Source organism: Cyanistes caeruleus, chromosome 4 (assembly GCF_971803275.1).
Source record: "Cyanistes caeruleus chromosome 4, bCyaCae1.hap1.1, whole genome shotgun sequence".
Lineage (NCBI taxonomy): Eukaryota > Metazoa > Chordata > Aves > Passeriformes > Paridae > Cyanistes > Cyanistes caeruleus.
The window spans coordinates 62,251,700-62,276,484 of record NC_141704.1 but is presented as its reverse complement, the minus strand read 5'-3'; the positions used below and the strand labels follow the sequence as shown (position 1 = coordinate 62,276,484).

The 24,785-nt window shown below is 43.4% G+C and overlaps 1 protein-coding gene and 1 long non-coding RNA gene across 9 annotated transcripts in view; one reads left to right on the top strand and one right to left on the bottom strand.

The window, feature by feature from the left end:
* Positions 1 to 22,319, bottom strand: part of SCUBE1 (signal peptide, CUB domain and EGF like domain containing 1) — a 205,507-nt gene extending 183,188 nt beyond the window's left edge. For 7 of the 8 annotated variants that reach the window (XM_086885182.1, XM_086885183.1, XM_086885186.1 and 4 more), the window contains exons 1-2: positions 22,113 to 22,296; positions 19,237 to 19,359 (exon numbers count right to left, since the gene is read on the bottom strand). In XM_086885182.1, the coding sequence (XP_086741308.1) occupies positions 19,237 to 19,359; positions 22,113 to 22,200 (211 nt within the window). In that variant the 5' untranslated portion in view covers positions 22,201 to 22,296. Of the gene's footprint in view, positions 1 to 19,236; positions 19,360 to 22,112 lie in introns of all 8 variants that reach the window. The other variant, XM_086885181.1, reaches the window with a different exon arrangement.
* Positions 22,320 to 22,371: 52 nt separating this feature from the next.
* LOC147653697 (uncharacterized) lies at positions 22,372 to 24,037 on the top strand. The gene is made up of 2 exons (XR_015285991.1): positions 22,372 to 23,170; positions 23,639 to 24,037. It is a non-coding gene; the product is annotated as an uncharacterized LOC147653697 (long non-coding RNA).
* Positions 24,038 to 24,785: the final 748 nt, after the last annotated feature.

Here is a 24,785-nt window from a genome sequence, read left to right as displayed (position 1 = left end):
ACGGCCTCGTGCTCCGACATCAAATCAGAAGCCGTGCTGCTGTGCTCCTCCTGCCAAGTCCACCGTCCCATTTCCACGGGGACCACAACCTCAGACCTAGTAGGTGGAGCAATCCAGATGGGAACCCGGCACCAACTGGTAACCAGACTCTCCTTACAGCTCAAGGGTAACTGTGCTTATAAGATCCCACAGGGAAACGTGCACCACCAGGCAGTCCCTCCAACATTTTAATACTTGGGGATCCAAGTAACTCTCCGGGACAAGTCCATATAACACCCGAAGTCCAGATCTTACACCCAGGAGGTGAAATTTTCATCTCTTTAACTTGCACAGACCCTCCTTATTTTTTAAAACAGCAGAGTCCAGTGGTACAAGCCTTTTTGTTACCAAATGACTGTCTGGAACAGGTTCCCCTCAATCCCACTGCCATGTGGACTCAAGTTGTGGGCTCAAATAAACCAATCATCGACTGCTGCCTGTTCTATTATGGGGAGCGTATCCATCGCCCAGGAATGCTAGGCACAGGAGCGGATGTAACCATCATCACCCGCTCTGAGTGGCTGGACAACTGGGAGTTGCAGCCTGTGGCAGGCATGATCTCAGGGATTGGAGGAATGACAGCTTCCATGTGAAGCAAACGCAATGTCATCACTGAAGGACCCAAGGGAAAAATGGCGACCATCAGGCCATTTCTGGTGAGGGCACCAATCACCCTCTAGGGGAGGGATCTCCTGTCCCAGTGGGGGGCTCCTCTAAGAATTCCCAGCTGGGATTTTTAGTGGGGGTCGCTGAAGAGCGCACCAAGCCTACCATCCCTCAACTCACCTGGAAACAACACCATACAGTGTGGGTTGATCAGTGGCCCCTATCTGAGACCAAATTGCACGCACTAGAAGCCCTTGTGGAGGAGCAGCTTGCCAAGGGCCATATCACCAAGTCCAACAGCCCTTGGAACTCCCCTGTCTTTGTCCTACGTAAACCAGGCAAGGACAGGTGGAGACTCCTCCACAACCTCCGAAAGATCAACAAGGTCATTGAGGATATGGGTCTCCTCCAGCTGGGTATGCCCTCCCCCTCTATGCTCCCTCGGGACTGGAAGCTTGCAATCATAGACATCAAAGATTGCTTTTTTAACATCCCTTTTCACCCCCAAGACGGCCCCAGGTTTGCGTTCTCCGTCCCCTCCCCAAACAGGCAGGCACCCTTAAAAAGGTACCATTGGCTTGTTCTCCCGCAAGGGATGAAGAATTCTCCCACCATCTGCCAATGGTACGTGGCCCACATCCTGTCCCCAGTAAGGGTCCTGTTCCCAGATGCAGTTATATTACATTACATGGACGACATCTTAGTTTGTGCTGCTGCTGAAGACTATCTCCACCGGACTTTGCAAAAGACTATAAAGACAATTGAGGATGCTGGGTTTGAAATCCGCGAAGATAAGATCCAGCATGCCTCCCCTTGGACCTACCTTGGACTCCAGATCCGTGAGCTGACCGTTGTACCCCAGCAGCTGACCATCCAGGACGATCCCAAGACCCTGTGAGATCTACACCAGCTCTGTGGGTCTATCAACTGGGTACATCCCCTGCTCGGGATCACGACGGACGTCCTTGCGCCCCTCTTCAACTTACTCCACGGCAGCGAGGACCTTGACTCACCATGCGCCCTCACGCTGGAGGGCTGGAAATCCATCACCAAGGTCCAGGAGGCCCTGTCTTCGTGGCGAGCCCACCACTATGACCCCAGCCTGCCCTTCCAACTGGTTATCCTGGGTAAGGCACTGCGCTTATATGCGCTCATTTTCCAATGGGACATGGCATTGAAAGATCCACTCCTTATCATGAATTGTGGAATCTTCACACACAATCAGCCCACCAAAACTATCACAACTCCACAGGAAATCATGGCTGAACTCATTAAAAAAGCAAGAACCCGTCTCCGCACTCTTGCAGGGTGTGAGTTCACATGCATTTTCCTTCCATTGACAACTGGGGATTTGAAGCCTTTACTCCAAACCAAAGAGAGCCTTCAGTTCGCTCTCGATAGCTATTCAGGCCACATTTCTATACACCCACCTGGCCACAAATTATTTAAAACTATATTTAATTTGGTCCCCAAATTATTACTTAGCAAAACACCACTCAAAGCTCTGACAGTTTTTACTGACGTCTCGGGGAAATCTCACAAGTCAGTAATGACTTGGAAGGACCCCAGGACCCAGAAGTGGGAGTCTGATGTCCAAATGGTTGAGGGATCACCACAGATTGCTGAATTAGCAGCTGTCATCAGAGCTTTTGAGAAATTCCAAGAACCTTTCAATCTGGTGACCGATTTGGCTTATGTGGCTGGAATAGCTATGAGAGCAGAACACTCATTTCTGAAGGAGGTTTCTAACCCAAATTTATACAAATTGCTTTCTGAATTAATATATCTCATCTCCCACAGAAAGCAACCTTACTATGTCATGCATGTGAGGTCGCACACTGACCTCCCAGGTGGCATCGCAGAGGGTAACAAGAGAGCAGACACCTTAGCCATGCCTGCTGGAGCAGCCATAGTCCCGGACATTTTTGCGCAAGCAAAATTGTCCCACCAATTTTACCATCAGAACATCCCCGCCCTGATGAGGATGTTCAAATTACCCAGGGATCAGGCCAGAGCAATAGTTGCCACCTATCCCAATTGTCAATCTTTTCAAGTTCCAGCGATGAATTCTGGGGTTAACCCCCGAGGACTCAACAGCTGCCAAATTTGGCAGACTGATGTTACCCACATCCCATCCTTCAGGAGAATTAAGTATGTTCATGTTTCAGTAGACACTTTTTCTGGTGCAGTGTTTGCCTCAGCCCACGCAGGAGAAAATGCCAAACATACCATCCGACATTTTCTCCTTGCATTTGCTACCCTGGGAGTCCCCCAGCAAATAAAAACAGATAATGGACCCGCTTACACCTCTCACAAATTGAAAGATTTCTTCAGCCAGTGGGGGCTGAGGCACACCACAGGCATACCTCACTCTCCCACAGGGCAATCAATTGTGGAAAGGACACACCAGAACCTTAAGAGAGTCCTTGATCAGCAGTGGGGAGGAACAGAGATCATTCCTCCCACTGAGAGGCTCTGTAAGGCTCTGTATGTTATGAATTTTCTGAACTGTTCATCTACAGAGCCTGACCCCCCTGTAATACGGCACTTCTCCAATTCGACCCATGCCAAACTCAAGGAGAAGCCGCCAGTGCTGATCAAAGACCCCGAATCACAGCAAACACTGGGACCTTTCCCATTGATTACCTGGGGGAGAAGGTATGCTTGTGTGTTGACACCATCTGGTCCTAGGTGGCTCCCAGGGAAAAATATAAAACCATACTTAGGCCCTGCAAACCCTGCACCAGAACCAGATCAATCAGAATCTCCTGAGACCCACACAGGTTCTCAAAAACAACGAGCCACTGCAGCCTGGAGATGGAGACGTTGCTGGAGTCCACCAAGCCATCCCACCACCAGACCATCGATCAGACAGTGACCGACACAGCTTACCGCCAGACCACTCACTTCATATAAGCCAAATCGTCGTGCCACCAAGACTGCAAAAAGACAAGAGCTAACGTACAGCTTGACACTGTGAAATGCACAAGTTCCTCTAACTCCTTTCCCTTCCCTTTTCTCTCCCCCTCTTCCCTTTTTCACCTTAAATACCTACCCTTAAACTACCCACTTGCTAATTTGCACCAGATGCATCTTAATGCTGCTGCTGCTGGTGTCTGGTCATGTGTCCCCTATGCACAAAATGACCTCACCAGCAAACCACTACCTCATCCCCTGTACCCATTCCTTTCTTAATTTTTAAACAAAAAAAAAAAGGGGGGGGGGGGTGGGAGCCCCCCCATGGAAACCAGAAGTTAACCTTTTTATGTTCCATTGTGGACCATGAGAGGCAGAGCCATCCTTGAGTTCCTGGCCCTCTGGATGCTCCTGAGAACATCTGTCGTGGATGCCTGGCTGGTAGCACAGCCCCAGGAGAATGTGTGGATTACCCTTGCAAAGACTCTCAAGCAAGACCACATGTGCTTGTCCATGGGCAGCGCCACCACTCCTTGCCCATGGACAGAGCTGCGAGGGATTTGACGGGCTGTGCTGCTTCAGCTTGTCCAATCATGGCAAAAGCATCCACGCACACATCCAGTAAATCAACAACCTGGTACAGGAACTCAAAAAGGAAAAGCAGCACCAATGGTTTGAAGACCTTTTAGGCAGGTGGGGACTCAAGGGATGAGTTGCTTCCATCATAAAAAAACATTTTTTGGATTCTTTTAATTATTATTATTTATGTTTACTGTTTGTAAGAAGTTGCTGATAAGGTCTCTGGCACATGTCTTTTTATTAAATAAAGGAGTAGTTGTGGAGGCCGAAAAACCAGCCAACCTCAAAAGCCTGGCTCTACCCTGGAGAGCTTCTCCCTAGGCGAGACATTTTTATGTCATGAAGAGAAAAACTGTCACTCCCAGAGGCCTTTGAGTTGAACATGTTAATTTGTTACACCCCATTGGTTTCCCTCCCTATCAGTCCACCCTGATACATGTATCCAAGTTTCCCCCGCCCCTCTCCTTCCCTATAAATACCCTGGGGTTTTTTTTCTCCCCAGTTGGCTCCCTTCACTGAGGGCCCTGCTATAATAAAGGCTATTTCTCAGTGGAATGCCATACAGCTCTCTAGTCTCTCTCTCCGTGTTGCCTGCACGCTGCTGCTGAGCTGAAATCACTCGCCGGGCAGAGGACGTGCCTGTGCCCCTGGGCAGTCCTTTTCAGGACGGCTTCTTCAGGGTAGTCATGGCACCCCTTGCCATCGACACTGCTGTGGCATGGGAGGATGAATTTCATCACGATCCAATGATAATATGGCAGCTTAAAAATACCATGTCCTGATTAAATTTGAAGCACAAAGCACAAGTACAGAATATTCTTCATTAATTACAATGGAATTTGAATTTCACAGCTGCAGGCTCTTTGCCCTGATAGACCTCATCCAGCTTTGTAGATGCCCACACCTATGCCAGAAAGAAGACTTATTTTGAGGACATGGTTTATCTGCCCTATTTTTGTCTCCAACAATGCAATGCAAACTGCATGAAGGGAATTCCTCTCCCTCAACCATAAAGGGAAAGCAAAGCAAATGGTTCAAATGGACTGATCTGTAGTACTGAGATCCACCTTTGGAAAGATGAAATCCACCCTCCATCCTCTTCAGACAGCCCTGAAAAGCACAGAAGCTCTGTTAATACACCAAATGATCAACAGAGAGAGCCAAGGCCTGCCTCCCTCCGAATATAACAAATTTGATTTATTCTGAAATTTAGGTCTCTGAAGGAGTGCAGAGACCATAATCAAGTGCCTAAGCACAATTTCAGTGTTGAACTAAATGAATTATAGGGTGTATTATTAATGGTTGTGACTGACAAGTGTTTGCCTGAGGACAGACAAATGCAAGAAGCGACTTTCTTTGTATTGATTCACATGGTAGTCTTGTAACTTGTGACCCCAGAAAACTTTTAAAACAAAGACAGAAACATGTTTTCAAATTACCACAGGAAAAGTAAAGTAATCCCACCCCCACCAGTCAACCAATTTTACAGCCAGCAGACTGCACAAAGCCACATGGAGGAGATATTTTTAATTAATTGCAGTATAAGGGAAATAATGGTTACCTGTGTTCAGTCTGAACAATTATTAGCAAAAGTGTCTTGGTATTTTAAAGTAAGCCATTTAAGAAAGGCTTACTGTTTTAAACATAGGCTGTTTCCGATTATAAAGCAGAGCTTTTAATTAAGATTAGTAAGGCCTAATTCAAGCTATAATTTGGTTCCTTTAGTTAGAAAATGTCTATTAAAACCAAGCAATTAAGGTTAAATGGGTTGAAGCATTTAAAGCACTCCTTCCTGCTTCAAATGCTATAATAGAAAAGACTATGTCAGTGACTAATTCAGACCAGATGACATATATTAACATGTATTTATTTCCCTTAAGTTTTTTACTTCCTTGTTGATCATAAAATATGTTGAAGAAGAAACTCTTGGTAAACTAAGTTTTCAGTGGAACAATATGTTGTTAATAGTTAAAAAAACAAAATACAAATTCTGCAGTTCATTATAATATAAAGTTTGTTTGTTCCCATTATGTTTTTTCCCCTGATTCTATAAATATCAATAATAAGAATATGCACTAAATTCCTAGTGGCGTATTTCTGACTTTTGATATTTATACTCATACTTGGCATGGTCTTAAGCATAGATGTTGTGTGTGTACTTAACAGATAAAGGTAGAAATAAACTACAGTTTGTACATAAATGGACTTTTAAAGCATTCCCATCTCACCTTCCATTTCCTATTTTTCCCATTTGCACAGCTTCTTCAAAGACTGTGATTCTTCATGCTTGGTCCTATCCTTAAGATCAAGTTATTCTAGCAAGTTCAAGTCAAATTGGGTGAGCAAATCAAGGCTGTTTTGCTGAGGGCACAAAAGCCTCCCCCACATCCTTCTGTCTGGCTGTGCCGGAGCCCATCTTCAGCAGGACCCCCTGGCAACACTCACACTCAAACCTTTCACCTGCCTTTTGGACTCTTCAGAACTCCCTCATAAATAAATCACAGTTTTAAAGATTAGTTTAAAGTTTTAAAGGCTGTCCTTTCCATCAAACAGGAGACCCACAGAAAATGCTGTGTGCAAACATAACCACTCGGGTGCTCTCAGAACAACAACACTGGGGCTTTCCTCAGTGAATGGCAGCATTAAGGAAAACATGCCGGTTCTTCCAGAAGGTGTCTTCCCATCCCTTGAGTCTAGACTCTGGCAAACTCAGGCAATTGTATCATGTGATCCTACCCAGGATGAAGACTAATGTTGTGGAGCAGGCTTCAACAACTGTCTGTTGCCTTCCATACAGACCACTAGAATACTTGTCTTAGAAACAGCTCAAAATTATGATTAGTATCTAATCATAACATCAACATTAATGGACATCACTAAGAGCATTTCAGCATAAGCAGTACAGGAATGTATTCTAGAAACTAAATTCTAGTAACTCTTTCTTGGTTTTGTGCAGCAAACTCCAATGAAAGAACTCAGAAATGTGCATTGGAAACTTCTGTATTACCTCAAGGTAAGATGTGTCATTAAGCTATTCTAGAAAATTAATGCTATTGCTGTTGCTATCCTGAATAGATTTCTGTGTATTTCCTATTTAGAATCAAAGCTGAAGCTTTTGGGTTTTGCTCCATAGGCCCACATGTGATGCAGTCAACAGATTTTTTTTATAATGCAGTTCTTGCATTTCCATCAAGAAAAATATTAGAAAAAAAATAAATTTGAAAACAGACAGTGAAAGGATAAAAAGTGCCAGAAGGATAAAGAGAAATATGTTTAATACACAGCTAGATGTGACTGTTAATACACAACTTGAGTGACAACACCTTAGAGTTTACCCATATCACAAAAAAGTATTTTCCTAGTAAACAATCAAACTATAAACAATTTGATGGGGTTGTTTCCATCGTTTTAGCTTTTGAGAAAACTGTATTATAAAAGTTATTCCATTCTGAAGCCACAAGCTCCTTAAATGTTAAACTGTGTATACCGAACAAGCTGCTGCCATTTTCACAAAGTGAAACATTCCATACCTAATGAAATAAACTATAACCAACCAAAGCATTTTAGTATTCAGGTTTTTATTTCCAGACAACAGGCTGAGGTTGTCTATTTCTCTCTCTTCCCTGGCTCATTCTTACAACAAAACAGTCACAGGACAGAGAACCCTGGCAGCCCTCCTTCCCTCATTTGTTTCTTGCACTCTCAATATGTCTGCACACTCCCATCGGAACAGAGGTAAGAGGCCTCCTTAGGAATTCAAGCCAAGCAAAATTGGCTTGAGCAAAAAGCAAACCCCAGAGGGCTCCACTTGTGACCTCCCTCCAGGAGCCAGATAATGCAGTTAGCCTCCCTCATGGATTTGGCTTTGGTCTGCAGCACTGCCTTTCCCCAGTGTGTCCAGGTACACAAAGCCACCATGAGAGCCCTTGGGAAAATTCCAAGGAAAATCCCAAATCACGAGCAGGAGTGAACCTGTCAGAGCACTTGCCTTTGCAGAGGGTCATGTACCAAGATCGGCACTAAAGACCAGGTGAACTCCACCACAGTACAAGCAAAAATTGGGCTGCTTTAAGAGAAAAGTGGTGGCGGTGGGGGGAAGGAGATGATTGCATGCATCTTTAGACACGTTGGAATGCATGAGGAAAAAACCAGAAATTTCTAAATGAAGTTGGACTTTGGTACTTTGTAGCTTGAGAAAATCATTGGCATGTCTCCAAGTAATAGGTTTTGTGGAATCCCTTTCCAACAAAGTTCTGCAAACTTGTGCAAGAAGAATAAAGGCAAAATGCTACTTGGTAGAGACACTGACATCTCTAGAGGTATGAAGTCAGATATCAAATTCCTTCTATGCATGTGCTGCCAAACAATTTAGGTATGCATTACCTAGCCTACTTATTACCTACTTATTCAGCAAAGCAAATACCCCACTTACTTCAACCCCCTTTTCAACTACAAGGAGGCTGAAAGTTCTGAATGTGACCTCTGCTTCCAGATGAAATCAGAACAAAGGCACTACACTGCAGTTCCCCTCTTACAGCAGCAAGAACTAGAGTGCACAGCAGTAACGTCCTGTAGTATTTTCAGCAATGGTATATCCAACAAATATCTATTTCTCCAGAGGTTCCCCTTCTCTGAAGCACATTCTGCAGCACCACCATTCCATCCAACAACATTAATAATCACCAAATTGGTATTATGTATTGTTCTTATTTTTTTTCCCCTCAGTAAAATTTTTGATGCTCTCTGAGCACCATGTTAAATACAAGGACTGACAGTGGTTCATGCAGATTAAGGCATGGGAACAATAGTATGAAGCTTAGTAACCTCACCCTGAGAAAGTAAATGAAAATTGGCTTTTATATTCTCTGAGATAACAGCTCATCTGCTCAGAAAATTTATTGTAAGAATCAGAACAATCTGAGAGTTGTCTATTTCATATTTCTGATTCTTTGATGGGTGTACTGTAAAACATTGTCAATACTTGTGAAAGCATGGTCTTGAATTTAATATGTTGTCTATGGGTCCTATAGCACCAAACAAACTGCACTAAGTTTAGGCCTAAATAATGTGCAAGATCAAGGTCCTAAATCACCTTTTTAAATGATCCAGGTTTCTTTAATTCTTTGGTCACTGAAGGAAAAACTGACCTTCTACAGGCTCAAGAGAAGCAGCACTGTAACATAAAATAAGGCAGTGACTTCAATTTATTAAAACACTTAAACAGAATTACTTGAAAAGGTTACAGTTTCTTAAGATTAAGCACATGCTTGAGTACTCCAGTGATTCATGGCATTTGAACAAAAAAATTCTTCCAACTGTAATGTAAGGATACTCCTTTTGCTCAGCATCTTAAATGTATAGAAAAGTCTTGAAATTTCAAGGGGGTCTGTCAGACCCTATCTTCAGCCTTTTATAATTCTGCCAAAGATTTATGTATGAACTACATTTTTTGTTTCAAGGTATCTGCTTTAAAGCAGGTCTTTTTTTTTCAGTCAAAATTTAAAACATATATATGTACTAAAACAAACTAAGGGAAAAACTCAAGAAGTTAGCTTTTTTTTCTAAAGGGATTATATAGAAAAATCACTACTTTGCTGTGTTTAAAAAAAATCTCCCTCAACTGCTTTAACAGATTTAATACTCTCAGATTTTGTTTCCAATAAGGTGTCAGGGAATTACCTTTCAGGAGATTTCTCAGGACAGAATAAGATGGTCAATTAAAGCTGAAAATTTACCAAAAAAAAAATAAAAGTAGCCATCTAAAAATTCATTAGCCCCTTCCCTTCCCCCAAGAATATAAAAAATTCAAAGCTCAACAGGCATGTGCTGAAATTTAGGCAGCTAAAGTTTCCAAAATGTCCTTCTTGATAGGCGTTTTTTTTCAACCTTATGCTACAGTTTCACACCACAATGGCCCCAGAAACTAAACCAGATTAGGAAATCCATTCACCTTATTCACCACCACCTTCTCCCTCCCATGTGTCTCGGCCTCTATATCCCAGTCCATTGACTTTTCAGTGTGGAAATGTTTACAGTGCCAGGCTCTATTTCTTTGTGTTCTCTTCCATTTTGGGGTTATTATTTCAGTGATATTCTTCACAGAATAGCCCCACATCAATTGCCCCTCTGCAAAAAAAAAGAAGTACCATCAAGGAAAAGGAACTTCCTAAATCAGGGTGGAGGGAGTACTATTCCTTTTGTCACTAGACTCCATGCACATTTTCCCTACAAATTCCTGCTCTACATCCTCCATCACAGATCTGCCTGAGGTTTGGCCAAACCTGCCCTGCATTTAAGGCTCACAGCTATCCTGGGCTAGAACAACCTGGGACTGGTACCATGGGTACAGGGTATCTTCCTCTTCCTCAGGTACAGACAGTATCCACCACCCATGATTCCCATTACCTCCACAGTGTTCTGACAGCATGAATGCTAACAAACAGAGTGGATGCTACCTGGGTCAAATGCAGGGGAAACAAAAGCAGCATTAGTGCAGCTTTTTTGGGTAAGGGAGCAGGACACATTCCGTAACTCCTCCTCTGCCATCATCCCAGCAGAGGCTACCTGATAATGTCCTGCAGCAGCCTCAGATCAAAGAATGTGCATTTCAACAGGGCAGTGGACACACATGAAGACAGTGCCCATAACCAAAAAGGAGCTAACAAATTACGGCAATCAGCCAGGCAAAGATGTTTTTCCAGCCAGCCACTTTTTCCAGCTGTGGGTCTGCAGGGGGTGGAAACAGCAGGAACAGGTGAGCTCTGAGCTCCTTATGGGTGCCAGGAAAGAGGTGGAGAAAAGGGAGAAAAGACAAGAAAAAGGGGAAATCTGAGAGCTGGTAGGAACTATATTGACTTAAAGATGAAACTGAAGGGAAAGGACCAGTAAGAGGCACTTAGAGCTGCCAGTTCTCCAGGTCCAGAGGTCTTGCTGTGGGACACTTGCTCTCAGAACAACACTGCTGTAACTGCAGCAAGCCACTGAGAGGACAGGGGAAGGAAAGCTAAAGGAAATAACTGAAAATATATGAGGAAAGAACAAAAGAGAAACAGGATTTGCTATAGGGAAATGACAATGTTAAAAGACAGCTGAGTAACAGAGTATACAAGACAACATAATGAAGACAGCAAGGAAAGGGGACTGTGCCAGAAGGTGACAGGTGGAAAAACAAGGAAAATTGGATAGTATGTGGCAGATGTAAAAAGAATGAAGACAAAAGAAGGACAGACCTATTGAGTTTAGTGCATTTTATTTATGCTCCTTCATTTCATTATAATTTTCCTGACAGCTAATTTACATTGTGTATCTGGGTGGAAAGCTTTCCTTCTAAATACCAAGTTTACATCACCCCAGGAGGCCACCCCGGGTTCTGCAGCTTAGCAACGGTTAAGGCTGATGAAATTTTATATAGAAGTACCCAAATACCAAAATACCCATAGACCATCCCATCCAGCAGACAGGGAGCTTAACAACACTTTAGCAAAGTGCCCTTGGAAAAAACCCTCTTTTTGCTCAAACTGAGAATTACGTGTAATACTGTTGAAGAATGAGGCCCATATTTTGTATGGGATGGTATTTTTTTATACAAAATATAGTGATATTTGTATCCAAAAAGCATTTCTGGAGAGGGGAAAAAAAAAAAAAAAAAAAAAAAGAAAAAGTTGGATGAATGTTCTTTTTCTAAGTCAAAATGGAAGATTTCCAAAGTGGACCACCGGGGGAGCTGTTCACTGAAGAAGCATTAGCATTATGGGCTGTCAAAAAACAGCTCGAAGAGGTAGGATAGGGTAGGGAAGAAAAGGGAGAGGAGAAAACAATAGGGTTTGTGACACATAGGGATTGATGGGCCTGGGAGCAGTTAAACAGGGGATGTCAGCCCAGCTAAGGGATATTCTGGTTTTAGTGGATGAACTACTAAACAAAGTTGGGAAACTAAAGCAATTTGAGTAAATAAATAAATAAATAAAATCAAGGCTCAACTCTGATCTAAACAAAAGCCCTATTCACTGAACAGAAACCAGCATGAAGGAGGAAAAAGAAAAAATTTATCATATGCTGTTAATTCACTTAGGCTCTAATAAAATACTGACTAAATACAGAATGTTCTCAGGAGTATTTTCTTACTTGCTGCTACTTCTCCACTTCTCCATCCCCCAAGAATCAAGATAAAATTCATCCCCTGGTACAAGTTAGAAAACTTGCAAGTCAGAATTAAGTATTAAATAGTACCAGACAATTAAAACAAAAAAGGAGAAAGAAAAAAGCAGAGATGTAGAAGGCCTCAGAACTCAATTCTGGGAACAGTTTTATCAGCCTAAACCAAATAAAATGCATCAAGCTACCCAATAAGAGAAAGAGAAAATAAAAAAAAAGCAGATACCAGCTCAAATCAAATCAGCTACTTGGTATTCTCCATCCTTCAATTTTTGACAACATGTAGTGATTCATTGTGAAGCTGCTTTCAGGGAAATCAGCATAGAGGCTCATCCAGAGTAAAGCCATAATCTATGTGAATCAAACTGGGAAGGAAGATTTGACCCTGGAATAGAAATCCCCATAAAATTTGGAGATGGCAGAGTGTGTTGCTCTGTTCTCAGATGGGCTGCTTCAAGCCAACCTCACAAACCCAGCAGCACAGACTTGGAGCACCAGGTCTCACCTGGAACACGACCCTTAGGGGAGGGTGACATGAACTTCAACACATGACCTGAGAACCATCTGTCAAGGTATTGTAACCCCAGAAAGCACAGCAGCTTCAGCACCTAATACTCACTGCAGATCTCATTCAGGGAGATCAAGGCAGTCCTTAAAAGTATTAATTCACCTTCTACTGCAATTGGAAGAATCATCATTGGAAGAAGTCACTTAAGCTGCCTTGTTCAGTGGCACCACTGTTATTCTTCAGAGACAGACAGAACAAGTCTAAGCTCACTAGAGTTGTGCAAGCATCAAGATGCCCGAGTTTCAGAAACCAAAAGACACCAAACAGTGTCTCAGCTCTCAGAGGACATCATTGATGAAGATGACTGATTTAAGAAAGAATTGCTGAGAGTGGATTGATGGGATACCACAGAGCTCTTAAAAGAAATGGGATCACTGTTCCAGTAAAGGATATCCAGAAGCACCTTACTTATACCTGCATAAAAAAGGAGGCTCTAGTATGAGATATTAGATTGGGAGCTGGGAAATGGTAAGTCTGGAAAGTGCTGTGTTTCTGGGATGATTGATTCAGAGCAGCCCTGTCACGATATTTGGGTTCACTTTTGAGGAGCATGAGAAGAACACAACAGGTATGTCAAAGACCATAATAAAATTAAAACCCGAGTGAGACTATGAATGAGCTTCTTAAGAAAATGAAAGATAAAGCAGGTCAATGAGATTAAAATTATAACAGGAGTATTAAATCAAGCCTGGAGAGTCAATCATTATTTTAATGGAAGTGATGAGATGCTTTTCCAATTGCTAAGATTTGTTTAAAATCTATTAAAAACAGATCTAAAAAACAGGTACAAGTAGAAACTTGGTTTTATGTCCACAAAACTACTGAAGATGATAATGGCTGGTCAGAAGGGACAACAGGTTTGTGTTCCCAAATGGACATATGCAGAGGCTGAATATACCTGTGACTGAAGCAGGAATGGTTCATCTTATTTTGAGATTGTACTTAAACCCAGTGAGGTCCTGCCAATGGGGCAATCAAGAATAAAGGCCCTCATTGCAGATTGTCACCATAACCTGCCTACTTATCTAGAATGATGATTTACATTAAGAAAAAGAATACAAATATATGAACACATGACTGACTTAAATCACTAGAACTGCACAATCCTGCTCACCTAGCAGTCAAGGACAACTGCTGCTGATATAGCACATGGTATGTGTATGTTGCCCTCAGCAAGAAATCCATCAACAACATTATGAAGCTTCATAGGAGAATTAAAAAAAAAAAAAAAAAAGAAAAAAATTCCAGCTGAAAGATGTGAACATTTCTCTTCTGCACAAGAAGTTCAAGAAACATTGTAACAACTGTATGAGATCAATTATTAAAAGAACTGAACCAGAGGTCTGAAAATACTATGGAAGACAGTAGAAAAAATGCTCCAAGAGGAAAACCTCAGTCAATATGGGAAAGCACAGAGTTTAACAATTCAGAAGCAACAGGTCCCAATAAATGTGTCTTAAGGGTCCTGCATGTAAGGTATAATCCAAAAGGAAAAACCAACAGCTAAGAGCAACTCACTGAAATTACAGTCCCATTGAGGACAAAAAGTAGTCTAAGGAAAAAAATCAACCTAGAAAATAAACCTAGCACTAACTTGATATAAAATGGGCATAGGTGAACACCAACAAACAACTGTATAGAATATTTTAATCATTAATGGCATAAGAGTTTGGGGTAAAAACCCCAAATAACTGTGTTTGAGAGCTTAAAACCCTTCATACACCATTCAACGACAGAATATCCTACAACTGAAAACACACAACATTGCATTGGAGACAAAGAATGCTCTGTCAGGGCATAAGGAACCCCAGGACCTGGAATCCTTTTGAACCTTCTGGAATTTCCACTGCTTAGACACAATTTTGTTGTGAAAAAGCCAAAATTCGATGTTGAGAAGGTAATGACAAAGTCCTATGGATCATGAAAGATCATGCCTGCAGCTGAATCCAGCCCACTGTGTGTGAGATCCTGACTAAAATCACAATGGGGAAGACTTCTTAGGTAATAGCACATGTGCCAAGGCAAGCAAGTTAATTAATTATAAGTAAATGTATTTTGTATATGGACTAGAAATAGAGAATTATTTTTTAAAAAATTATCTGGGTTGGACACAATATTCTGTCCTATGAAAATGCCAGCTAGAGAATTTGTGTTCTAGGCATATTGATACATTACATGATATGGAAAAATATTGTGACAAAGCTGACCATGAGGCTTTACAAAGCATAACAGATACCTGATTAAAGGAAGATAAAAGGTAAAGTGAAATCTACAGAGGGAAGCAGAAGACAGGACCCAAGAAGAATGAGGAACTCTTCTGTCTGGACAAACAACTGTGCTCTGTGAAAAGAAACGGGTCAAGTGGTTCAGACAAGAAAGTTATCCAGAAAAAAAAAAAAAAACTAAGAAAAAGATCTGTGAACTGAAAAGTCGTCCTCAATCCTCATAAACTCTGGAGAAACCCAGGTCAAAAGACATTTTGGGAGAAAAATCGAAGTTCAGAAAGAAATTCCCTACCAAAGAAACTTAACAGACTGTCAGGAAAATGTTTAATTTCCATACAATTGCTGCTAGAGTTCTCCACAGGTCCTTAAAGAAATACTTGTGTCATATGTATTTTTCCCCACCCTTCAGCTCACAGCAGCAAACCCTGAGCAAAATCCTGCACAAGTGGCTGAGCTCCACATTTACTGCATTGGCCTAAGCAATTGATTGCAACTGATTGATTGCAACTGAAGCAATTCATTGTTTAGAAAAAAATATAAATAAATACATAAGAGTACACAAATACATATTGATACACTGTACACTTTTGTAAAAATGTGCTCCTAAGAGTCATCTCAAAAATTTTACTTCCCATACTCTACCTCTTGCTCTAAAACAAATTTTCAGTGAACAAAAGCAGTATTTAAGACTACCATTTAAAATAAACAAACATGCACATTTCTAAATTAATTGCAATGCCTCAATACAACCCAAACTGGCAGCTCACTAAAATTCATCAGAATTAATTTGATAATATAATGCCTTTAAACTCACTGTACTGTATGAATAGCAATTCTACAAGTTTAGTAAAATCCCGTTGTATCAGAGAGCCTGGGATATAAGCGTGTTAGTTATAATATAATGAATATTCTTCAGACTTGAAGAAACACTGGTAGTTTGCTACAAACTTAGCTAAGAGGCTTGTTATCTGTACAAAATCTTTTTCTCATAGGTAACTAGTTTCACTGATTAAAAGGCTTATTTTGAAAAGCCCAGTTATAAAGGCTGGGCCTTAGAATCAAGACAAGAATAATTTAATGGCCCAGTTTTGGTTTTAGCACAACAAAAACAACCCTTGGTTGGTTTCACCTTTGTTAACAGTCACTTTTATCTTAAAAGATAACTTCTAACGCCTGGTCACTGAGGTTGTCTTGTGACAGAATACTAGATACCAATCAACTAAGCTAGTCTGTTTATTTCTGTAGGTTTTTAATACCTAACCTCAGATACAATATACATGTACAGCAGGCCTGAGGCAGATCTTAGATTTGCCACTGACCCATTCTGAATCTTTCTGCTTCTACCAAAATTTGGTATTAATTACCAACTTAAGACACAGAACTGATGTGTCGCTAAAGGACACATGTGGTAGGGAGGTTACTTCAGACACAGAATGATTCATATGAGCACGTCTCAATGGTATGACAGAAAAAGAAGTAACTTTATTTTCTGACTCCAGTATTTATAGATTCTTGACAATGACCAGGGATTGAGTAAGTAAGTTACCACCTTCCCAATCATACTGGTCATGTGAAACATCCATCAAAGACATTTCTTAGAAGGAATGTGTAAATACTTATGTTTATACTTTCCTGGGAAAGTAACAAAAACTATGAAAACAAGATCAGAAGGTTTAGTTTTCAGGGCGACACTGATGCAAAATCTTTAGAACTGTTACTGTAACATTGTAGGAAAAAAACTTATATATCATGCACAGTAACACCTGGTTCAGGCCACTTACATTACCTGACTAATGCTGAACATCCATGCAGAACATGTTGCAGTCTGCCCTAGTTTACTTATCAGGCTGGTCAGACACTAAAATCTATTAGATATGAGTTTGATATCATATGTTCCATTTTTCTGTACATCATTACAAGGATAAATCTTATTCTATTTCCTGAGTTTGGATTTTTGGGGTTTTTTTTACTGAGCCAAAGCAAGTCAGGAAAAGAGATATATGTGTATTAGACAAGCATGAATATAAGCCATGTCTACCACTAAACAGAGCTCAACAACTAAAATATGAATAGTTAAAGCATAAAGAAACTTTTAATGTAGAAAACCAATATAACAAGTACCAATGCTGAGAATGCTGTAACCTCCACACCTGTGGCCTTGAGTACATTTTTTCAGAGTTCTGTAGCTCTTTCCCTGAAAGGGATGAATAGAGAAAGAACTGGTGCTGAATGATTATCCTGTTTGCAAGAAATAAAATCTGGCTCCCAGAGGAACAGCAGATCATATATGCTAGCGCACCAAAAGGCAGACAATCAAAGTTTGTCCCTGTCAATTTAAGCCCAAGACAGAAAAATATGACAACCACAAAAATGTTTTCTGAGGACACTTGCACAAACATTTTTGAGGTCCATGGAGAATAATATGTGCTTTCAAATTTTTGTAGACCAAATTAATATCTAGGTCTTCAATCTTTTTAATGGACTGGCTACATATGTTTCTCAAAAAGCAGCATTCTGCCATAGAAAGCGAGAGACTTGGAAGGAAAATGTTATACCTACTTGTAAGAGACGGTCCAAAGATTCCCTCATCTGTCTCACAACCGTCTCAAGGACAGAGACTGAGACCCTGTATATCACAAGGGACTTGGTTTGGGGGTTTGGGCCTAGCTGAGATGGATGTTTGCTCAATGATTGTTTGCAGGAGGTTGCACGGTACACTGCTCTCGTTCCTGCTGGTGAGCAGAGGCTTGGTAACCTGCACAACGGGTTTTCCACGACTCATGGCTCTCATTCCTGCTGGTGAGCAGAGGTTTGTGCCTGGTACCCAGTGCAATGGGTTTTCCACAACACCTTGTCCTTGTTCCTGCTGGTGAGCAAAGACTTGCAAGACATGGATCGCTCTGTACCCTACACCTGCTCCCCGCGCAATGGAATTCATCACAATGATCATCAGTCTCATCTGGTTTTGGCCCTGCGCCCCTCGCTTTGCAAAAGACTATAAAATTATACCCCAAACTTACCTTCCTTTGAGATCTCCCCAACGGACAGAAGACTCTGCATCGTTGGACGGCTGAGTGGACTTCGACGTTGGTAGCTATAATCCCCTTACTCTCTTTTTCTTATGCTTTGCTTTCTCTTTTCTTTCCCTCTATTGCATATTAGTGCTGATGAGCACTCAATAAAGTGTGTTTTCTTGTTTAAGTCCTTGGTTTGCTGATAATCTTTTGTACTCTAAGACCGGCTAAAAGAACCACATCACGAATCCCACCTTGCAGATCGTGACACTACTACGCATCTACAAGTAGGAAAAAATAAAAACCTTGCATCTTTTATTTGGAAGGCATTCTGCTGTGATTACAGTATTCGTTCTTTTCACCAGAGAATCTATCCACTGAGATTCAATAGACAAGATGGAGTCCATAAAATCCGGAATATGAGTATACACTGAGCCTAATAAAACCTGCTAGGTCTTTTTCAATTACAAGAGTGATATGAGGACATAGAGAAGTAAAGTTAGTTTTTTCAAGTCTGTATAAACACAATAATCTGAAATGCTTTCTTTCAAAATTATGTTCCAAGGATTAGAAATATACGGTCATAACACATGTAGAATGTCAAAGAGAAGCAAATGCCAGCTTCCTGTTTGAGTATGTACAGAAAAACACCTTCTGTAGCTTGTATGGGGAAAACAGTGGTGAGTCCTTTCCATGCGCTCTCTGCTAGGGAGCTGGCCAGGGGCCCATCCCATCCCATCCCATCCCATCCCATCCCATCCCATCCCATCCCATCCCATCCACGGGCCACACCCACGTGTTTGGCGCGGCGCTTCGAGCCCCAGGGGCAGCGGGCCCAACACTGCCCAGGAGGAGCTGGTGCTACTAGGGAATGCCACCCCCTCATACCCCCTTTTTTTTTTTATTTCATTTTATTCTGAAGAGCAGGCTGGCGGGCACAACGTTTTGCGGTGCCGAACAATTAGCAAAAGCAGCAGGGGGATGCTTGCCAATAAACACCCAGATTTGAGGTTAAGCAGCTGTAAATCTGCATTAATCGTTTCAGGAATTCAGCTATTTACAAAAGCTTTCAAAGAGCAAACAAATAAAAGAAGGGAGGGGAGAAGAGACAGGAGAGAAGCCGATCTGTTCCTACCTTCGCACTGCTTCCCTTCCCCTTTGTAGCCCGGCTTGCAGATGCATTTGTAGGATTTTGGTGTGTTTTGACAAATTGCGTCAATGTGACAGTCATCCGTAGCTTCTGCGCACTCGTCAACATCTGGAAGCACAGAAGGAACCCCAAGGGGACAGATAAGAAGGGAGACCTGAGAAACAAAACACCAAGGATAGATGCTCCCCTTGAAGATGTATGCCTGCCTGCCTTCCCAGTGTCATGCTGGAAATGAGAACATTTGAGGCTAAATAACTAACGTGACATTAATAATCATAATCAGACAACGTGATATTCTCCTCAAGTCACTTACAAGCATTGTTCCACTGAGGTGGAGGGACTCAGTCTCACATTTCTGCTCTACGAATAAAATACTTAAGACACTAGAAATTAGCTTCTGCTGTTTAAGTCTGGTACTAGAGACCCACGTCTTAGTAAAACAAGAGAATGCTTAAATTACCTATAAGAGAAGAAAAAAAAAAAGACCACTAGCATGTTCTAGCACTGAGATTTTCTTAATTTATAAAGACAGACCCTAGTTTAAATAAACTATGCTGGTGAGAGAATGGGAAAAAGAAATATTTAAATAGCAAAACCACATTAATACTTTTTCCTGGGAAGCAAAAAAATAAATAAATGGAAGACCATATGAAACTCGGTACGGTAGAGTGGAGGAAAGTAACATGCAATAGCATCATCTACTAGGACTAACACTCATTTAAGAGGAACAAAGTCCCAGCAGTCCTCCCAGCCTCTGCTCGGGTGTGTGCCTTACTGGGTAAGTCTGACTCTGAAAGGGGGGACCCAGACCGCTTTTCTTTTCAGTGTAGGGAACATTACAAACATTTCAGCGAAGGACATTCGTTCTGTCCCCGGACTTAAAGAGGCTGGGGAGGGAGGAGGATGAGGCAGAGTCCAGATTTGGCAGTCGTGGGAATGCTGATGAAGGGAGCATGGGGGGAAACCCCCAACCCCGACCTACTGAGGGATGGGGTGTGCTGGGAACATGGGAACACTTACAGCCCTGCCTGAGCTGCCTCGCCCCCCGCGCTGCCCACAGCCGCTGCCCGGCCACCCCGGCACCCGGAGCTCCCGACACCGGGAGCCGCGATGGCATCGCAGCCCGGGCACGGCAGCCGTCAGCGCGGCCGTGCTGTCAATCCCGCACCTCCCAGGGGCTTTCTCCCCGCCCCACGCCACAGCCACATCTGGGACTGCCGGGAGAACACGAGCACGCAGGCAGGGAAGCGGGTGAGCAGCCGGAGGGGAACCCGCAGAGCTGCACAGAGCGCAGCCCCCGCTTTATGGTCAGGAAGCACCGAGGAGACAGCCGGGCATACAGCGAGAGGCTTGTGCAGTTGGTTTCATGCCAGTTAGATTAACAGGTCCTCAACAAGGTGCGCTAAAGTGAAAACAGTTTTATTGTTAGCTTGAAATCCCAACGCTGTTTCAGAAGTGCTCGCTCAGCCATCTCCAGTGATAACACGCGGATCCTTCAAAGTCACCGGGAACGGGAGGGGGCTATTTAGAGAGGGGAGAATAAGCAGACAGTGTAGCATGGCACACAGCAGAGAACTTCTCTGGGAGGCGTAGACCGGGACAGCCCCCGGGACACCTCTGGAATCCCAGGGAGAGAATTACCCGGACTCTGTATTGTTGTTGTAGAGGTGTTTGGTTTTTTTTTTTGTTTGTTTGTCTTTGTTTTAAGAAAAAACTTGAACAGAACACCAAGCGTCGTAATTTCCCGTACTGAGGCAGAGCTGCTGTAATGTTTCCTTCTTTTTTGTCCATTCGTATATTTTTACCACTGAGCCAGTTCAGATCCAGCTATGATTCACGTGAATTAGTTTAGGTGTTGCCCAGATCAGGCACTGATTCAGTCAAGCACAAAGAAGAAAAAAGTTTTTGGGAGGTTTTTTCTGGATTTTTTTTTTTTTTAATGGTTTGGTTCATACTTTTGAGTCATTAAAACCGGCACCCATCTCCCATCAAGAACATCAAAAGTGACAGCTGGACTCTTTATAATGCCGTCAAAAATTCAAACTGCATTGAGCCAAGGGGGACATTTCACAGCAACCAGAGGATGCCTGGGAGTCAGGCGTGAATGCCAATGAGTCAAATGAAAGGGCAAAACAAAGTATGAGCCCCTGCTCTGCTCCACATCTCACACTGCATTACTCGGACTTTAAGAACTTCTAGGCTGACTTCGTTCATTTTGTTACATTTAAACTCTTCTATCCGAGGAACAGGGATTTTTTTTTTCCACAACCTCCTCCTCCCTCCCCTCCTGCCCCCACTCGTACTTCACCTCAAAAGATTTCTCCTCGCACAACTTGGGAGCCTGCATACATTTCTTTCAAAAAGCACTTTGGGCTTGCAACGTTCCAAAGCAGATAACATTGGGGGGTGTTTGATTTTTGGCTTGTTTTCTTTTAAACACAGAAGCAAAACCAAAGTATAATTACAGCTATTAAACCGATACGAGCGCCGCTGTTAAAAACACCAGGTCTTTGGGTTAATGCGCAGACAAGGAAAACCTATGAAGATATCCTAGCCAACGCTTGCTCTGCGGAGTCTCCAGAGCTCAGCACAGGCTTATCTCGTAGGCACTTAAGTAACTTTTTCTTCCCTATCTCTCCCTGCAGAAATCCCTCGGCTCCGGCTGTGTCAAACACGCGAGAAAACGTCTCCCCACCGCAACTTCCAACACCCTCGGCGCTACGAGCAGCGAGAAGTGACCTCCCCCTGAACACCTTACAGAGGGCAGAGGAGAGCGGACAGCCACAGTCCCCCCGGGGCGGCGGCTCCGCACCGTCCGCGCCTGGGGAAGGCGGCACGGCGGCGGAGCCCCCTCTTCTTACCTGCGCCCCCGCTGCCTCCCGCCAACCTGCCGGCCCAGGCGAGAGCGAAAAGCAAACAGCAGCGCCGCGAAAAGAAAACAGTGCCCATGATAATGATGCGATCCCCGGTGCCCGTCTGCGATAAGGGACGCGCTCGGGGCCGGCCGCGGGAGCCGCCGGCGCTGACGCCCTGACAGCGCCCCGCTGATTCGCCGGGGCTCCCGCGGCGGGGGCGGTGCCGGGGCGGGCCGGGGACAGAGCCGTCCCCGCGCCCCGCCGCCCCGGGGAGGGGGTGCTCGGCCGCCGGGGAGCCCGTCCCTGGCTCGGGCGCTGCCCGGCGTGGCACAGCGGCCTGGCTGCTCCCACAGGGAGGGGTGGCAGGGACCCTGCAGCATCGTACCCTCCGCGCTGCGCCCCGCCGAGGCTGCGGGCGCCGCCAGGGACAGATACGGACAGACACCCCCACACCGCGGCTGTGAGGGCAGACAGGTCGGCGGACACTGCCCATCTCCTTGGCAACCGCGGCTAGGGATCCTTCCCCCTTCTCGGGTTCAGGCTAAAAGACAACTGGGGTTTTTTTGGGGTTTTTTTGTTTGTTTGTTTTTGTTTTGTTTTTGGTTTTTTGGGTTGTTTTTTTTTTCCTGCCTACCTCCTAGCTTCGGCTAACTCGCTCCCGCTTGCCACGGGTTATTCACCACCCGCTGACTTCCTGCAGCGTTTTGAGGGCTTTGCTGCGGAGGCCAGTGCGCCTTTCTAGCCCTAGGTTTGCTCCTCCGAGCCGTTCACTCGGGCCAACCACGAGCTCCGCAAGTGATCTCTGCGGCCCTGGCCCAGCCCGGAGGAGATGCTCTCCACAAAATCATCTCCGCTCCAGACGAGCATATGAGTGTCGTTGTCACCACCACCTTGGAGGCGAAAATCCTTCACTTTTAAACCCAAACGTGAGACATTTCTCCCCTCCGAGCCAAGCTCCATGACCCTAAACCATTTCAGACTGTCTTTAAAGGACTGAAATAGCTGGCAGACATCCCTTGTTACGGCCGTGGCGCTCCTCTTCACTTTACACCTTTCTTTCACAGGTACCCCACTGCTGAAATGCTTTGCTACTTTCGGTTGTTTCATCTCCTAACTCCCCCGAGAGGCTGCCTGTCGCGTATGAGTTCCACTTGTCGTCTGGAAGATAAACAGACCCTGTTATAGCTTTAGATGCCTCTTTCTGACAAGTTCCTCCCAAATGTGCATATATGTCAGTACAATATACTTGCCCAGAAAGGAGCACTATTAAGTACTTTCAAACTTAAAGAGACGGAAAGGAAATGTAAGAAAAACTGCTCAGTTTAGCTGCGTGTATAGTAAAACTCCACACCACCGTCCTTGTCCTCCAGTAAAACGAAACTACTACTACACAGTGCCAAAGCTGTTTGCTTTCTGCGTGTTTACACCTCTACTTTGGGCATTCCCGTCCTTAATCCCTTAGGGGTGGGGTTAGGGGTATTGCTATTTTAAATCCGGACGCCTATTTTCTTTTTTTTTTTTGTGTCACCCAGCTGAGGTGCAGCGGCGGATTCCATGCCCGAGTCTTCCATGGATACACCACGGCGCGTCCGTGACGCGGAGGTCCCCAGAGGGGCCACACGGTGCCTTAGAGCGCCACCTCGTGACCGTCACGCCAGAGCCTTTCTTTTCCAAGATTTTGGAAGGAGTTCTGTTCTAGGTGAAAAGTAAGGCTAATCCCCCCTCCCCCCCCATTTGTTTCTTCTTTAAATATTTCACAATTGGTCTTTTCATTCAATTTCATGGACTCATAATAAAATTTATTATGGGATAAATAATCCAAAAAGTTTATATTTCATGAAGGAATCCACCAGAATTGTGGTTCAGCTATCAACTATTCCAACTTTTAAAAAAGCCACAGTGCAATAAAGAAGTTTGCTAAAGCAACAAAATACTTTCACTGCCTTGGTGACTTGCTCTCTGTCATGCATTGTGTCATGTTAGCTGCATCAGTTGAGTTACAGAAATCACCACACTTGTGCCTGACTCTATGCATTTATAATCTGTAACACCTGTATGGCACTCAGGAAAGGATGTCCCTTTGATCCAATCTCAGATTGTCTATATATGGCCTTGTATACTCCCAGGGTGGCATACAAAGCTAAAGATTATTCACATCAGGTGTCCATCTTCTAGCGAGCTCGTTGTTTATTTCCTTAAACCAAGGTCCTGACAAATAGAATACATGAGGAAATACAAAAGTACTGTATTTATCAAAAGAGCACCTTAACAGTAAGCCAGGATTATCATACAAAATAAAGAATATCATCTACAATGCCAGGCTGAATATTTACAGATGGGTCTTTTCAGAGTCTTTCTTGCTAAGGGACACATCTTAAAAAAGGGATCCTTATGGATTTTTACCTTTTCCACTTGTAATTATGTTCCTGGGCTTGGTTATAATAATCTAACACCACCTCTGTGTCAATTCCACAAATGATTCTATGAAAAATTTAATGTTAGAAGTAATGACCTAGCAGCTTCTTCCAATGTGGACAATAAAAGGCAGATCCATGACTGCAAACCTGCTCCTGGTAAGGTGCATAAGCAAGAGCTACCTGGGCTGCAGATGGAGCCAGCCCAGCCTGGGGAGCACCTCCAGTGTTTCACCTCTCTACCAAAGTACTTTAGCTCTGCCTA